Genomic DNA, 19,017 nt, shown 5'->3' on the forward strand with positions numbered 1-19,017 from the left:
AGGCAGCGAACTTGGGGTGATGGGGAGATAGTGGTGTCACCAACAGTGTTAGAAACGTTAGAAACCGGGGTAGAATTAAAGAGGGGGGATTAGAAGGAGCTCAGTCTTGGACATGTTAATTTTTAGGAGGTGAGAGGCCATCCAAGAAGAAATGCCAGATAAGCAGACACTGATGTGAGAAAGGACAGAAGGAGAGAGTCCAGGGGTGGATAGGTAGATCTGAGTATTATCTGCATAGAGGTGATAGTTGAAGCCATAGCTACTGATACGTTTACCCAGTGAGGAAGTATAAATAGAGAAGAGTAGAGGACCCAGAACAGAGCCTTGAGGTACTTTAACAGACAGAGGCAATGGATAGGAGGAGTTGCCAGCAAAGGAGACATAAAAGGACCTATTAGAGAGATAAGAGTGGATCCAGGAAAGGGCAGTGTCAGAGAGCCCAAGAGAGCTGAGAGTTCGTAGGAGAAGGGCATGGTAAACGGTGTCAAAGGCAGCAGACAGGTCATGTAAGATAATTATTGAGTAGTGGCCGTTCTTTTTAGCAGACAAAAGATCGTTGGTAACCTTGGTGAGGGCAGTCTCAGTTGAGTGTTGGGACAGAAGCCAGATTGCAAGGGGTTAAGCAACTAGTTTTTCCAGAACTTTTGAAGCTAGTGGAAGCAGTGATATGGGGCGGTAGTTTGCAGGAGAATTGGGGTTGAGGGAGGGTTTTTTGAGGAAGGGGGTGACCTTTGCATGTTTGAAGGAAGATGGGAATGAACCGGTAGTAAGGGATAGGTTGAATATGTGAGTAAGAGCTGGAGTGAGAGTAGAAGACAGAGAAGGTATTAGATGTGAAGGGATAGGGTCAAGTGGGCAGGTAGTGAGGTGTGAGGAAGACAATAGGGAACTCACTTCATTCTCAGTGGTTGGGGGGTGCTTCAACAAACCCGTTTTAACACAACCTGTGAGAATTTTTTTTTATAATAAAGCAGCCAAACAGACATGGAATACAAAAAATAAAAATAACCTCATGCAAGGCTCCTCTTGTACATAAGACTACATGCTCCACAGTCTGCATCTTACTAACGCAGCACAGAGAACCATTCCTTCACTCTTGGGTTAGAATCATATCATTACTGATAGACAGAGGTCCTATGAATTTAGGAGAAGGTAGAACTACCTCCTTGAGTAAGTTGGTTCATAGACAGCCAAGCATGAACCTACTGTGAGAAAGGGAGAAGGGGATTTATCCAGCCCTTAAATTGCATCTTATATGAACAAGATACATTTGCACCAAGAATGGTCTGCCTTTATATGCCTTCATTATTCTTCATCAAGCAAGAAGAATGAGTTATACTGACAATTACAAATCTTGTACCAGTAAAGTATTCAAAAAAAGACTATGTAGCCGTCTTACATGTTTTATAAAAGTCTCTTGAATAAGCCACCTTGTCTAATACAAAAGAATACTTGATCTATGGTAGTGCATCATTAGAACACAATCGACTTTTACTTTAACGGAATGACGACGAACAAGAAAACTAAACAATAATATAGGTAAATAACAAGATATAACATATACATATGTATAATTTTATAAGTTGGTGAACGTTCACTACATACTGTCTTGGAGAAGTATAGTTGATGAAGTGAACGGACACCTAAAATGTTGTATAAAATAATGTAGATTATATAAGTAATCGGTTATATAGTAAACAATTCAGTTTAAATTATGATTAAATAAGCAACAAAACTAAAGTAAGAGCTTAAAGGGACACTTTACACAAAAATTTAATTTTGTGATTCAGACTGAGCATGAAATTTTATGCAAATTTCGAATTTACTCCTATTATCAAATTTTCTTCATTCTCTTGGTATCTTTATTTGAAATGCAAGAATGTAAGTTTATATGCCGGCCCATTTTTGGTGAACAACCTGGGTTGTCCTTGCGGATTGGTGGATAAATTCATCCACCAATAAAAAAGTGCTGTCCAGAGTACTGAAACCAAAAAAAAACTTAGATGCCTTCTTATTCAAAAAATGATAGCAAGAGAACGTAGAAAAATTGATAAATTAGAAAGTTGCTTAAAATTGCATGCTCTTTCTGAATTACAAATGAACAAATGTGGGTTCAGTGTCCCTTTAAGGTCTCATCACCAAGAAAGAAACTGAAGAAGCTATATTATACTATGTATAGAGCTGCGTTGTCTATGAGTAAAATAATCTATTGTGTTATATAATCCAGAAACGTTGTAAAAAACATAAATTATGCTTACCTGATAATTTCATTTTCTTCCATGGGAAAGAGTCCACAGCCGCATTCATTACTTCTAGGAAATAAGAACCTGGCCACCAGGAAGAGGCAAAGACAGCCAAAGGCTTAAATACTCCTCCCACTTCCCCTATCCCCCAGTCATTCTGCCGAGGAACAAGGATCAGTGGAAGAAATATCAAGGTCAAAGGGTGCCAGAAGAATATACACAAAAAATGTGCGGGGGGCTGTGGACTCTTTCCCACGGAAGAAAATGAAATTATCAGGTAAGCATAATTTATGTTTTTCTTCCTAATGGGAAAGAGTCCACAGCCGCATTCATTACTTGTGGGAAAAATATACCCAAGCCAAAGAGGACACTGAATGCCAAGAACGGGAGGGTAAGAGGCGGCCCAATCTGAGGGCACCAGGACTGAACCACATCCCATAATTAAAAAAGTCCCGCCTTATCCAAAAGGAGCAAAAAACATGAAGAAAAAAAGGGCCCCAAGGACACAAACGACAGTCCCTAGCCTGGGTAAACACCACATGCAACACCACCGAGCCATCAGGACTCAAAGCGCCCTATCGCCCAAAGGCCAATCCCATACACGTCCCCATAAGGGAACTCTGACCAACAACTCCGCAAAGGAAGAAGGAGAACTGAACCAGAACCCTGTCTTCCAAAAAGACAAAGCAGACTAGTTTGGCAGACTCCAGAAAGCCTCACAAATGCCAGAAAAAAGGGCATCATCAGTCAAAACACGGCCCAGTCGGAGACCGAAAGAGAACAAAAAGGTATCTCGAGAACAGAAAAAAACACCCAGACAACTAAGTAGCACGCTATAGAGCAGCCACAGAAAAAGGGGGAAAAAAAAACCCTTGTCCAGCTCCCCAGCTGTAGGAAACCAAATAGAAACGGAACCAGTAAAAACCAAGTTCCTAGACAAGACCCCCGCCATGGAGAGAAAAATCAGAGATCCAAACCCCCCCAGAGAGCACCTCAAAAGGGACCAACTGTAACCAAAAGAAACAGACAGCTGAAAGTCCAAAGATGACCAGAACCACAGCTTAGGATCCTGAGATAAACAGGGACATCCACGACCACAGAACCGCCACAACAAGGACCGCCCACTCACGGAAAAAAACAACCTGTCAACGACAGTGAAAAATCCAGAGTCCCACCCCAGAGGAACACCGAACCCAGAAGTCCATTTCCAAGGGCATCTCCATCGCTTAACCAGGGACAAAAGGAACACACCTCCAGGGAAAAAAGTCTCCCAAGGAAAGACGGAGGACAAGGGAAAACCTTGCCCCCCTGGACACAAACTCGACAGAGGGGTCAAAACTAACCCAAAACGAGCCAGCCCCCAAAGGAGCCGAGACTACCAGAGGTCGCAATCACGTGACCCCACAGCAGATATCTTGGGGAAGAGCTATGCTGATGCAATGTTAGAGCACCAGAACAACGGACCCCTAAAAAAAGTCCAGAACACATTCCCGCACAGATATACAAAGGCCCCAAGCAGCCATAGAAGGGGACCAGACACTCCAAAAAGAGAAAAGGAAGAACCCCTTCCAGACACAACCCGGACAAGCATAGACAGAACTATACCAACCCCCCAATCCCAGATCCACAAAGAGACCTGAAGAAAAGGACCCCGACCAAAATTCCAGTCAGACACTCCTCACCCGAGGAAGAAACCCGAGAAAACCAGGAAATCTAGCAAAACCTAAGAAAGGACCGCGAAAAAAAACATAACCGATCTCAAGGCGATAGAAACCATGACACAGAGCAAACTCTGTGACATTCAGAAACTAGGGTCCCACATCAGCGCCCGGCCCAAAGAGGGTGGAGAAAAGTCTGGAAAAAAACAGAACCGAAAGAACAAGGCGACCCCAATAAAACCGGGTTCCAGCTAGAAGAGGCCTCCAGTAACGAAAAAGGCGAACCAGGCCCCCACGTGGCAAGTTACAGGCTAGCCACCCCACAGCAGCGCTGGCGGATCACAGAGAATGCAGGCATGATTCCGCTATTGGCCATGTATACAAGGATGCAGACTTGGATTCGAACTCACAACCTTCCATTCCAGGAGCATCGGATCTAACCACTAGACCAATCTAGTATATGCTCTTGCATGCCGACATACGCTCCACCGCTGATCCATGAAGAGGATCCATTAAAAATGGAACAAAATAAGGTGGAAGCCACTTACTCAGTCCTGGAAATGAATGGCATGCCCAATTTCTCCCGGTGTGCGGACCCGAAGGCCCGGATGTAGATGTAGAGTAGTTTGGGAAAACAAACAATAAAATAATAAAACAAAACACACAAGATCCCGCCGGACCTGGCAAGGGCAACAGGCGTCACTGACAACACAACAAAGTGCACACAAATTCCGGACCCAACAGTCCGCGAACAACTTCTGAAGAAGTAGCAAAAAGCAAGTCATCCCAGAAATTCCCGAGGGAAAAATCAAATAAAAAAGTATCCTAACCGGATGAAAGAAAAGAAGGCAGCCTGAAGGCATCCGCCAAAAAAAATTCTGGGAAAGGACACGAGCGACCAACAGGAGACGATCAACATCCCAAATAGTCTAGCTCAAAGCACCATTCGATGACACAGTCCCCGACTGATAAAGGAGAGGATCCCCCAATAAGTCGTAAAGACAATGGAGTAGAACGCACAGTCGTGCGATCCGATAACGAAAGGTGCAACATGGAGGAATATTCACCCCCGGAGGTAACTGAATAGACCCACCCGAAGTATGGACACCAGGGATAATTGGGCAAGAACATAACCTTGCAGAAACCTCAGGATCCTGCAGGCGAACCAGCGCCATCAATATATTGAAGTGACCCGCCATCTCCAGGGGAAACAAACCCCCCCTGTGCAGAGGGAGAATTAACATTAGGGTTACTCGCAAATGTAGAGGAAGGGTGTTGTTGGGAATCCGCCACTTGAGGAACAGAGCCCCCAGAGGCTGATGGCTCAATAGGCCCCTGGTTCCCTGAGCCTGAGGAACCAGGTGCTCTAAGAAAGCACAAGAGACAGGACTGATAAACCTGCGTCAGTGGGGCCAAAGCACCTTCCTCACAAGTAGAAGAATCGGAATCAGAAACGACAGTCTCAGCTTCAGAATCCTCCATGGTTAAAACCAAAGATAAAAATTAGGACAATATAAAAAAAATGAACGGCACCGGACACCAGTTTTGTGTGCGGCCCAGCAGTAAAACAGTTAACAGGAGAACCATACCTTTAAGTCTGCATTGTGCAGTGTTTGCTAATTGTAGGGTGCGGTTACCTAATTAACTATTTAATTGCTGGGCCGCACAGAAAACTGGCCTTAGAGGGAACACTGTCTGACACCCACAATGGCTGGGGCACTCACCACCTCCTATGACCAGATCCAAACGAAGCAGAAAATCTTTGTCGCCACACGGTCAGGAATGCGGAAGCGTAACAAACCCAGCGTAACGACGCCTGGTCATAAGGTGAACCGTAAAGTCCAAAAAAGCGTGCCAGAAAAGGGTGGCAACTAGGCCCCACTAACCTTCAGCAATTCTCCCGTCTCAGCCCCAGAGCCAATACCCAATACACAAAGCAAGGAAATCACATAAGAAACATGATTAAGGAACCCCACACTGTTCACAAATCCCCCCTAAGGAAGGAATTATCCCATGATTCCCAGATCCGAACAGAGGAGACTCACTGAGACCCATACCTATCTGTCAACATAACATTCATAGTGATAAAATGAAACGATCTTACTGGAATCTATGCCGTGGAACAGAAACACGGCCCTTCAAGTGTGACGTACAGTAGCGTTGCCTCCGTCATGGACTTGAGAGAAGACAGCAGGTAGCAAAACAAAGGGTTGGCAATGCCAAGTGCTAGAGCAGCTGTTAATATGAATCGGGATGGTGTCGCAGAGAGAACTCCTACTGCATCTCCGGACTCTAACATTCGCCCAGGCCCTCACTGAGAGACTAACAGGACTACTTAAAACTTCTGTCCCGTTGCGAAGAGTACTACCCTCCATGAGAGACACACTTTACGTAAAAATTAAAAAGTATTTTCTTTAAAAAATAAAAACTTCTGACACTTCTCTGCCAACCTCCTGGGACGAAATGCAAAGAATGACTGGGGGGTAGGGAAAGTTGGAGGAGTATTTAAGCCTTTAGTTGGTGTGTCTTTGCCTCCACCTGGTGGCCAGGTTCTTATTTCCCATAAGTAATGAATGCGGCTGTGGACTCTTTCCCATTAGGAAGAAAATAAGACTTTGACATAGTCCACTGAGTGTCACCATAGAAGGGTATCTCTGTCTATCATTAATCCTTCGGCGCCATCCAGGCCCGTGCTCAACTATAAGTATATAGTCAAAATTAATACTAATATTTTATGAATTTCTATCTATCATGATATTGTATTCCACAAAGTTTATATAGCTATATGGGTGTCTATAGTTCCCATTGAATTATTTACATGCTGAAAGAACTATAATTATAAAAGTGATCTTTGGACACGTTTCAATTTAGATAAACCAAGGTGGAATAATGCTACTGAAACTGTAAATTGTTTATAACCTATGTTTAGACAAAGTTGTGAGTTTTTATTGCATAATATTTGAATTTCAGTACAGGACCAACACACATGCAAAGGGGAGCCTACCTTATGGAAGTGTCTTCAACATTTATCAGTTTTGTCGCAAAAAATATCTTATGTAGTGTTTGAAGGACCATGTGCCACCTAAAAAGAATGTTGTAATATAGCTGATAGAATGTGACAAAGTGCATTGCTTTCTTTGTATGTTTTATGGCTAACTGCTATTCCTCATTTGATCTCTTTCCCATTAAATTAAAGGATTTGACTTTTAAATTTAGGGCAATCTAAGAGAAGTATATAATGGGTTGTGAGCAGTTGATATAACTGTTTGTCAGCAGACTATCTTAATTCCCAAGGTGTTGATGATCTAAGTTGCTTTGCAGGGAAACCCCATGCCTTCAAATGAGAATATATACTCCTTAATTCAAATTGGTGCTTGAAAGGGTCTTGTTTCTTACAATAAGTTCACTATATGGAATAATATGAGTTGGTACATACAGGTGACTAACAGTTGTTATTCCTTAATGATTCTACACAGAAATAATTTTCTGAATTGAATGGAGTGGAGCTGGGTGTTGGGCCAAACCTACTGCATGTCTTAGCAGCCTCCAACTTTTCAAACATTCTTGTATGATTACATTACTAAAATAGGAGGCAGGTACACTATGTGTCAGTAGCCATGGCAGATCTTCTAACCTCATGTATGCTGGAAGAGAAGCTTGTTCTAATTCTCTCCATCTTGCAAACTCTAAACGAGCTCCCCAAGCTATGGCATGGGTTAATAATGCCACTTTATTTTAAGTTTTAATACATGGAAGGCCAAGTCCTCCCATCATAACTGGCTATTGAATCATTCTGGAAGCTACTCTTACTCTTTTCTAATTCCAAATATTAACTAATGACTGCAGGTTATTAATAATATTAAAAGGAATTTTTAAGGGAAGACACCTAAAGATGTAAGTTATTTTTGGAAGTATTGTCATTGCGGCACATCCAAGAAATTTCCTGGAATGCCAAGGTGACAACAATTGTTTAATATGAACAATTAATGGATTAAAATTAAGATTTAGAGTTCTCTTCAGGTAACTGGAGAGGTAAACACCAAAATGCTTTAGGCCCATACCTGACCACTTGAAATTAAGGGTCTCTTTGAAGGTATGGAACTTTTCTGAAGGTAAGCATATGGTATAAGTTTCTGTTTAATTAATATTAACTTTATAATATGTAAGGGTGCTAAAGTACTCAAGACAATGGAATAGATTAGGGAGGGAACTTTCTGGGTCCATGAGAAAAATTGTAAGGTCGTCTGCAAACAATGCAATTTTTTGGAGGGTATCATGCAGTAAAAGACCTTTTATCCTTTGAGCGTTCTGGAGCATATAGCTTTTTATTTTTTAATAACATTGGTCTGATTTTCAGACTCCTAACCAAGCCCCAAAGATTTAGGAGAATACGGACGTATAGCTACTCCAGCTTGCTTCTGTTTGTGTAAAGGGTCTTTTCATATGCAAAGGAAGGGGGAGGGGGGGGAGTGTCTGATATTTCCCACTTGCAGTCATGTGTTCCAGTAATCTTTTAAACAGATCTAAACTGGAAGCCTCTAAGTAAGTTTTTGAACGGTTTTATACTGGATTTTTATATCAGTATCTGTGCATATTATTCTTTATAGTAGTGTCTATTACATGCAGTTATATGAAAATTGGTGTATACTGTCCTTTTAAAGCATAGACAGAAATAATAGCAGCCGTACTGCCTGGCAAATTGGAGTTTGCTGTTGTGATCTATGAATAATATAAAGTAACATAATACTGGGAAACACCAAATAATTATGCCAAAACTATATCATCAAGTCAATTATATCAAGCCCCACCCAACTTTCCCCCTGCAGGTTGTGGGAGCCAAAATGCTATCATCAGTTTACAGCACAGTGTAAATCCATCATTGACACACTACAGAGACATTTTTTGTTGACAGCAACATATATTTTAGTAAGAATTAGCTAATATATAGGTGTATTTCAGAGCAAGACTGGACCAAATGGACATACTCGTGGTACAGTAGACAGGACCCAAAGTACAAATAAGTAGCAAGCTACTCATATAAGATCACATAGTATGAGTGAGGCCACAGTCCATAAAGTCCATAAATACAATGGAAAACCCCAAAAATACATGTTTAAAATGTATGGGGCTGCCAGCAACGTCCCATATGTGGGTGCTGGCTGTCAGAAGCTGTACTGAGTGTGATTAATAAAGCTCTAGAAGTATTTTTTTTTTTTTTTAAAAAGACACACCAGAAGAAGGGGGTCATGATCTCAAATTGAAAGATAGTAGGTTCAGGAGTAATTTGTGGAAGCGCTTCTTCACAGAAAGGCGGTTGATCCATAGACAATTAGAAGTGGTAGACAAACACTTCTGAGGACTTCAATAATGCCTGGGATAAGAGTAAAGCTATACTATGAACTAATTAAGTTTATATTTTATAAGTAATATAGGCAGACTTGTTGCACCTATGGTTCTTAGCTGTAAAATCTGTTTCTTCATCTGCAAAATATCAGAATTACAAATAATTGCTTATATGGCAATATCATATGGGCATGTCTTGGGAGGCACACCAGTGCACCTTCATAGGACAATTAAATAGTTACACACACAGAAAACATCACATCTCACTTAGTTCCAACACATAGCAATTTAAACATTATACAGGTACCTAATATTGTCTGTGAATATACAGTCTACAATATACAAATGGATGGTGAGGGGGGGGAAACATCTGATTGGCTCTTAAATGCTTCCAGTTCATGAATCTAAAGTATAAGTGTAGAGGTAAATGTATGGCAAGACATATATAACAAACTGTAACCTGACAAGAAAATCATAATAACTGTAAATGTTTATAGTGTTTGGGCCTAGAGGAATACAAAACGCTAAATGCATTACTGGGTGTCAAAGAGGTATTTTACATGGCGACTTAATAGGCGACAGCCACTGCCAAACCTGTTTTATTCAGGTCAGTAAGAGGGTGTATCACATTTATGTGTACACAACATAATGCTACACATAATGACTTTACATGAACGTGCTACTTAACAACTAGCTTAAATAATAAAAAAAAAAAACACACATCTACAAGATCCATTTCTCAAACATTAAATATACAAAAAATGAATAAAGTTTGTACCTCTGGAAATAAGGCCCTGTGTAAGAATCATGCTTACCGCAGAGACTGGAAGGGCTGGAAGAAAAGAAAAAAATGAAAGTTATCAATACAATTGAAATTCTAATAAAATAATGAATAGAAGTGAATCATCCGATCATAAATAACAGGTGAAAGAACAAGACAGGAACAAGCAAGTAGGAAATAAAAGATAATGCAAACTATCCTTACACAACAAAATGCTGCCATTGTAATAAATTAATAAAAATGTATTATAACATTGCAAAAGGAAGTTCTAACCATAACGTCCAGTAAATTGTATCACCTTTTAGTAGAGAACATGGTTAAAACATCCCTGTGTATAACCTACAGAGAACACTGTGGGGCTCTAGTATGATCATGTGATGGGGAAGGAACTTTGGGCCACAAAAGCAAAACAAGAGGGTGTTTTTAGTTATAGTGCTGGTCTCAGGTTTCTAGAATGCAGAGAGTAAAACTATGTATTATTTGTTATTTATAAGTATGGTATAAAGTCTAAGGCCTAGATTTGGAGTTCGGCGGTAAAAGGGCTGTTAACGCTCCGCGGGCTTTTTTCTGGCCGCACCATAAAATTAACTCTGGTATCGAGAGTTCAAACAAATGCTGCGTTAGGCTCCAAAAAAGGAGCGTAGAGCATTTTTACCGCAAATGCAACTCTCGATACCAGAGTTACTTACGGACGCGGCCGGCCTCAAAAACGTGCTCGTGCACGATTCCCCCATAGGAAACAATGGGGCTGTTTGAGCTGAAAAAAAACCTAACACCTGCAAAAAAGCAGCGTTCAGCTCCTAACGCAGCCCCATTGTTTCCTATGGGGAAACACTTCCTACGTCTGCACCTAACACTCTAACATGTACCCCGAGTCTAAACACCCCTAGCCTTACACTTATTAACCCCTAATCTGCCGCCCCCGCTATCGCTGACCCCTGCATATTTTTTTAAACCCCTAATCTGCCGCTCCGTAAACCGCCGCCACCTACGTTATCCCTATGTACCCCTAATCTGCTACCCCTAACACCGCCGACCCCTATATTATATTTATTAACCCCTAACCTGCCCCCCACAACGTCGCCGACACCTACCTACAATTATTAACCCCTAATCTGCCGAGCGGACCTGAGCGCTACTATAATAAAGTTATTAACCCCTAATCCGCATCACTAACCCTATCATAAATAGTATTAACCCCTAATCTGCCCTCCCTAACATCGCCGACACCTAACTTCAATTATTAACCCCTAATCTTCCGATCGGAGCTCACCGCTATTCTAATAAATGGATTAACCCCTAAAGCTAAGTCTAACCCTAACACTAACACCCCCCTAAGTTAAATATAATATTTATCTAACGAAATAAATTAACTCTTATTAAATAACTTATTTCTATTTAAAGCTAAATACTTACCTGTAAAATAAACCCTAATATAGCTACAATATAAATTATAATTATATTATAGCTATTTTAGGATTAATATTTATTTTACAGGCAACTTTGTAATTATTTTAACCAGGTACAATAGCTATTAAATAGTTAAGAACTATTTAATAGTTACCTAGTTAAAATAATAACAAATTTACCTGTAAAATAAATCCTAACCTAAGTTATAATTAAACCTAACACTACCCTATCAATAAAATAATTAAATAAACTACCTACAATTACCTACAATTAACCTAACACTACACTATCAATAAATTAATTAAACACAATTCCTACAAATAAATACAATTAAATAAACTAGCTAAAGTACAAAAAATAAAAAAGAACTAAGTTACAGAAAATAAAAAAATATTTACAAACATAAGAAAAATATTACAACAATTTTAAACTAATTACACCTACTCTAAGCCCCCTAATAAAATAACAAAGCCCCCCAAAATAAAAAATTCCCTACCCTATTCTAAATTAAAAAAGTTACAAGCTCTTTTACCTTACCAGCCCTGAACAGGGCCCTTTGCGGGGCATGCCCCAAGAAGTTCAGCTCTTTTGCCTGTAAAAAAAAACATACAATACCCCCCCCCCAACATTACAACCCACCACCCACATACCCCTAATCTAACCCAAACCCCCCTTAAATAAACCTAACACTAAGCCCCTGAAGATCTTCCTACCTTGTCTTCACCATCCAGGTATCACCGATCCGTCCTGGCTCCAACATCTTCAACCAACCCAAGCGGGGGTTGGCGATCCATAATCCGGTCCAGAAGAGGCTCCAAAGTCTTCCTCCTATCCGGCAAGAAGAGGACATCCGGACCGGCAAACATCTTCTCCAAGCGGCATCTTCGATCTTCTTCCATCCGGAGCGAAGCGGCAGGATCCTGAAGACATCCAGCGCGGAACATCCATCCGGACCGACGACTGAACGACGAATGACTGTTCCTTTAAGGGACGTCATCCAAGATGGCGTCCCTCGAATTCCGATTGGCTGATAGGATTCTATCAGCCAATCGGAATTAAGGTAGGAATTTTCTGATTGGCTGATGGAATCAGCCAATCAGAATCTAGTTCAATCCGATTGGCCGATCCAATCAGCCAATCAGATTGAGCTCGCATTCTATTGGCTGATCGGAACAGCCAATAGAATGCGAGCTCAATCTGATTGGCTGATTGGATCAGCCAATCGGATTGAACTTGATTCTGATTGGCTGATTCCATCAGCCAATCAGAAAATTCCTACCTTAATTCCGATTGGCTGATAGAATCCTATCAGCCAATCGGAATTCGAGGGACGCCATCTTGGATGACGTCCCTTAAAGGAACAGTCATTCGTCGTTCAGTCGTCGGTCCGGATGGATGTTCCGCGCTGGATGTCTTCAGGATCCTGCCGCTTCGCTCCGGATGGAAGAAGATCGAAGATGCCGCTTGGAGAAGATGTTTGCCGGTCCGGATGTCCTCTTCTTGCCGGATAGGAGGAAGACTTTGGAGCCTCTTCTGGACCGGATTATGGATCGCCAACCCCCGCTTGGGTTGGATGAAGATGTTGGAGCCAGGACGGATCGGTGAACCTGGTATGGTGAAGACAAGGTAGGAAGATCTTCAGGGGCTTAGTGTTAGGTTTCTTTAAGGGGGTTTGGGTTAGATTAGGGGTATGTGGGTGGTGGGTTGTAATGTTGGGGGGGGGTATTGTATGTTTTTTTTTACAGGCAAAAGAGCTGAAATTCTTGGGGCATGCCCCGCAAAGGGCCCTGTTCAGGGCTGGTAAGGTAAAAGAGCTTGTAACTTTTTTAATTTAGAATAGGGTAGGGAATTTTTTATTTTGGGGGGCTTTGTTATTTTATTAGGGGGCTTAGAGTAGGTGTAATTAGTTTAAAATTGTTGTAATATTTTTCTTATGTTTGTAAATATTTTTTTATTTTCTGTAACTTAGTTCTTTTTTATTTTTTGTACTTTAGCTAGTTTATTTAATTGTATTTATTTGTAGGAATTGTGTTTAATTAATTTATTGATAGTGTAGTGTTAGGTTAATTGTAGGTAATTGTAGGTAGTTTATTTAATTATTTTATTGATAGGGTAGTGTTAGGTTTAATTATAACTTAGGTTAGGATTTATTTTACAGGTAAATTTGTTATTATTTTAACTAGGTAACTATTAAATAGTTCTTAACTATTTAATAGCTATTGTACCTGGTTAAAATAATTACAAAGTTGCCTGTAAAATAAATATTAATCCTAAAATAGCTACAATATAATTATAATTTATATTGTAGCTATATTAGGATTTATTTTACAGGTAAGTATTTAGCTTTAAATAGGAATAATTTATTTAATAAGAGTTAATTTATTTCGTTAGATTAAAATTATATTTAACTTAGGGGGGTGTTAGTGTTAGGGTTAGACTTAGCTTTAGGGGTTAATACATTTATTAGAATAGCGGTGAGCTCCGGTCGGCAGATTAGGGGTTAATAATTGAAGGTAGGTGTCGGCGATGTTAGGGAGGGCAGATTAGGGTTTAATACTATTTATGATAGGGTTAGTGAGGCGGATTAGGGGTTAATACATTTATTATAGTAGCGCTCAGGTCCGCTCGGCAGATTAGGGGTTAATAAGTGTAGGCAGGTGTCGGCGACGTTGAGGGGGGCAGATTAGGGGTTAATAAATATAATATAGGGGTCGGCGATGTTAGGGGCAGCAGATTAGGGGTACATAGGGATAACGTAGGTGGCGGCGATTTGCGGTCGGAAGATTAGGGGTTAATTATTTTAAGTAGCTGGCGGCGACGTTGTGGGGGGCAAGTTAGGGGTTAATAAATGTAATACAGGGGTCGGCGGGGTTAGGGGCAGCAGATTAGGGGTACATAAATATAACGTAGGTGGCGGTCGGCAGATTAGGGGTTAAAAATTTTAATCGAGTGGCGGCGGTGTGGGGGGACCTCGGTTTAGGGGTACATAGGTAGTTTATGGGTGTTAGTGTACTTTAGGGTATAGTAGTTAAGAGCTTTATGAACCGGCGTTAGCCAGAAAGCTCTTAACTCCTGCTATTTTCAGGCGGCTGGAATCTTGTCGTTAGAGCTCTAACGCTCACTTCGGAAACGACTCTAAATACCGGCGTTAGAAAGATCCCATTGAAAAGATAGGCTACGCAAATGGCGTAGGGGGATCTGCGGTATGGAAAAGTCGCGGCTGAAAAGTGAGCGTTAGACCCTTTAATCACTGACTCCAAATACCAGCGGGCGGCCAAAACCAGCGTTAGGAGCCTCTAACGCTGGTTTTGACGGCTACCGCCGAACTCCAAATCTAGGCCTAATAAAATACACAGAGATCCTTCACAGTAAGCAGCATGAGTCACAATGATATAAGCTACAAAACATGCACAGATGTAGGAGAGGCTGCCTATACTTGTATGTAAGTGTTTAAGGAGTGTTATTTGGTGAAGCCATGAGAGCCTGTGCTATTTAATGGATTTATACAAGAACTTTATGCTACATACATACAAGGCTAAGATTGGTCCTTCTGACATTCTGATTTGTTTAGAGTTTCATGTTTCTAGTGTTTCAAATCATGCAGTTTCAGAAGCCGTTTTGATAAGGATCCAATCACAAACTATTATGTAGAAGCTAATATATATATATATATATATATATATATATACACACATATACACATACACACACACATACACACATATATACTGTAGCCCTCAGTTTACGCCAGGGTTAGGTTCTAGAAGGAATGGTTGTAAATCAAAACCGTTGTAAATTGAAACCCAGTTTATAATGTAAGTCAAAGGGAAGTGAGGGAGTTAGGTTCCAGGCCCCTCTCAAAATTGGCATAAGTAACACCTAATACATTATTTTTAAAGCTTTGAAATGAAGACTTTAAATGCTAAACAGCATTGTAAACCTAATAAAATAATCACACAACACAGAATATATAATTAAACTAAGCTAAATGAACAAAAACATTTGCTAAACAGCATTATAAACCTAATAAAATAATCACACAACACAGACTTCACTTGCATTTTTCTGCAAACAGTTCTTTCTTTGCATTCCAATCTGGACTGATTTATAGACAGAAAGATCTTGTTCCTTTGAAATCTGATCGATAGCTCAGGTCTGGTTAAACTGATTAATTTCAGCTTGCTTGGTTTTGCTGCAACACAAGCGGACTGCTCCACCTACTGGCTATTTTAATCAATGCAATGCTTCTCAATGCTTTTCAATAGCAGTCACATGACTGGAAAAAAAAAGGTTGTTATTCTGAAACTGTGCAAATTTAACCGTTGTAAACCGAGGGCCACCTGTATGTATGTATGTATATATATATATATATATATATATATATATATATATATATATATATATATATATATATATATATATATATATATATATATATATATATATGTATGTATATATATATATATGTATATATATATATATATATATATATATATATATATAATTTATTTTTAAATAGAACTTTATTGGCTGAAGGTTCTAATGTTTAAAATGCACTCAGGTCCCTGGGAGGCAGCTGGGAGGCTAAAACGCTAAAAAAGTATACGTATGGAAAATAAAAATGCACCTCATGTGTTTATTGAAGTGTTAGCAAGTGCCATACGTAATACATTGTTTATATAACACTTAGCAGCTTTATTATGCACTGTGTTTTAATTTAAAATAGTACATTGTAAGCTGCCTCCCAGGAACTTGAGTGCATTTTAAACATTAGAACAAGTTAATATTTCCCCACAGATGTGAAGACATGGGGCTCACAGGAACTGTAGTGAAAGAACAGTTAGTATCATGATCCCACAGCACCGCCTGTAATGAAAAAGCCGGTGTCGTGTCGGTGCTAAATTCTGATGGGCCACTCTCATGCTACAAACCTCCTTCCCAGTCTATGCCCCACCCCTCCTCCCCAGGACCATCCTAGGAACGCTGACTGCTCAGAGGGAGAGACCTGTCACGTGTGCAAAATTAAGGTGTTCTAGTAATTTATAAGAAAGCAATCACATTTTTTTTTTTTTTTTTTTTTTTTTTAAATCACGATTTCCCCCCACATTGCCCAGCCCTAATATATATATATATATATATACATATACATAACAGGCACGCACACTCTCTGGTCTTTTAATGTGACATTTCGGGGACAAAAACTCCCCTTCCTCAGACCAAGTGCCATGTGAATAAGTGCAATAATTTATACACTGCAAAGAAATAGAAACCCCTCCCCCTCATAGAAAAAAAAACGCCAATTGTCATGGCAATAATAATAAACAAACAGTGGTTATAATCACTGAGTGGTGAAAGCACATACAGTAAACGTGATGCATCAATGTGAAAATAAAATACAATGACCCTGGTCTAATCAATCTAAAAATGACAGTGGGGAGGAGAGAATAGCCGACAACTCTTACACACCCCCAGGCGTCATGATCCCATGATTAATATATGCACCAATAGGATTCAAGCTAATAAGGGGCGGGTCGCAACCCCTCAGTTTTTAAAGACAGTGATCCGTAGCTTCAGACACATTGTTCCTCTGATGAAAAAGGTTTGGAAATGTAAGATATACCTTTGAAACACGTAAGGAAGTAACTATTTAAGGACATATACAGACTTTGCTACCTGGGCTGTATGTATATATATATATATATATATATATATATATATATATATATATATATATATATATATATATATATATATATATATATACACACACACACACGTTTACCTGCTATTCTACAATTGCAACATGAGCTCATGGAATAATACTTTCTCAGTTTTAATATAATGAAACATTTCTAATTGTAAGATATTCAGCATCTCTGAGCCTCCCATTCTGACAGAGTTAGGATTGTTGTGAATTTCCAGTGCACAGGGATTAGTTCTTTCGCACGTCATCATGAGCAGCAAGAGGACTTTTTTTTAAACTTTGCCTGCCACTTATGAGAGAAAATGGTAAAAGTAAAACGACTGGGTCTCGTCTAAGCTTGTGTCCCAATATCCTACTTATTTTCATCTTTCTGGCAATTCTCAAAATTGGGGCAGGTCCACCAAATGTGTAACTGAGTGCCATCAGAGCAACATCCTCTCCATCATTTGCCATTTGAGGAAGGGTATATCAATTGTAGTCTAGTTGGGCTAAAATACCATCTACTTAGAAATTTATAATGTGACTCCTAAATCTGTGCAGATACAGACAGTTTCCTAGCCTCTTTAAAAGGACCATTAAAGTGAAGGTCAATTTTCATGTGAAAGTGCCCGTTTTTAAAAAAAAAAGTATAAAAACAGGGGCACTTTCATTCATGAAAAAAGACATAGCACTGTATTTTAAAAAATACTTACCTTGTTCTTCTGAAACGCCGGATCGCCGTTCTGAAACCATGCCCCACCTGCTTCTTCCTGGTTTACTTACCCAGCAATGACGAAACCGGCTTCCTCCAATCACGGCATTGCCTCAGGAAATGATTACCCCGGGGGAGAAGCCGTGATTGGAGGATGCCGGAATAATCATTGCTGACGTATGAAGAGGATTGCGACGGGCTGGTGAAGCACTGGAGCGGCTTCAAGAAGAAAAGGTAAGTATATTTTTTAAAAACGGCTGAAACGTCAATTTTCATGAATGAAAGATCCCTTGTTTTTAATAGTTTTTTTAAAAACCGGGTGCTTTCACATGAAAATTGACCTTCACTTTAAACTTGAGATTTCAACAATGCATAAAATGTTTCATTATTGCAAGTGCAATATTATTGCAATATACATTTATTATTTATTTTGCTGCCTTTCGTTGTAAAATACATGTGAAATGTGTACTCGTTTTTTTTATTTAATTTTTATTGAGATTATGAGTGATAACAAAACAGAGTATGTCCAGGCACGGATCAGACCTGATAAGAAAAATCATACAATTCCCATACAAAAACAGAATTTATGCTTACCTGATAAATTACTTTCTCCAACGGTGTGTCCGGTCCACGGCGTCATCCTTACTTGTGGGAATATCTCTTCCCCAACAGGAAATGGCAAAGAGCCCAGCAAAAGCTGTCCATATAGTCCCTCCTAGGCTCCGCCCACCCCAGTCATTCAACCGACGGACAGGAGGAAAAAAACAGGAGAAACTATAGGGTGCCGTGGTGACTGTAGTTAGAAAAAATTATTCATCAAACCTGATTCAAAAAACCAGGGCGGGCCGTGGACCGGACACACCGTTGGAAAAAGTAATTTATCAGTTAAGCATAAATTCTGTTTTCTCCAACATTGGTGTGTCCGGTCCACGGCGTCATCCTTACTTGTGGGAACCAATACCAAAGCTTTAGGACACGAATGAAGGGAGGGAGCAAACCAGGTTACCTAAACAGAAGGCACCACGGCTTGCAAAACCTCTCTCCCAAAAATAGCCTCCGAAGAAGCAAAAGTATCAAATTTGTAAAATTTGGCAAAAGTGTGCAGGGAAGACCAAGTCGCTGCCTTACATATCTGATCAACAGAAGCCTCGTTCTTGAAGGCCCATGTGGAAGCCACAGCCCTAGTA

General features: G+C 40.1%; 1 protein-coding gene across 1 annotated transcript in view; it reads right to left on the reverse strand.

Annotated features, from left to right (window-relative positions):
• OCIAD1 (OCIA domain containing 1) overlaps positions 1–19,017 on the reverse strand; it is a 115,749-nt gene that overhangs the window by 71,931 nt on the left and 24,801 nt on the right. The window contains exon 3 of the mRNA XM_053703977.1: positions 10,023–10,076. Coding sequence (XP_053559952.1) covers positions 10,023–10,076 — 54 coding nt within the window. The remainder of the gene's footprint in view (positions 1–10,022; positions 10,077–19,017) is intronic.

Source organism: Bombina bombina, chromosome 2 (genome assembly GCF_027579735.1).
Source record: "Bombina bombina isolate aBomBom1 chromosome 2, aBomBom1.pri, whole genome shotgun sequence".
In the NCBI taxonomy this organism is placed as follows: Eukaryota; Metazoa; Chordata; class Amphibia; order Anura; family Bombinatoridae; genus Bombina; species Bombina bombina.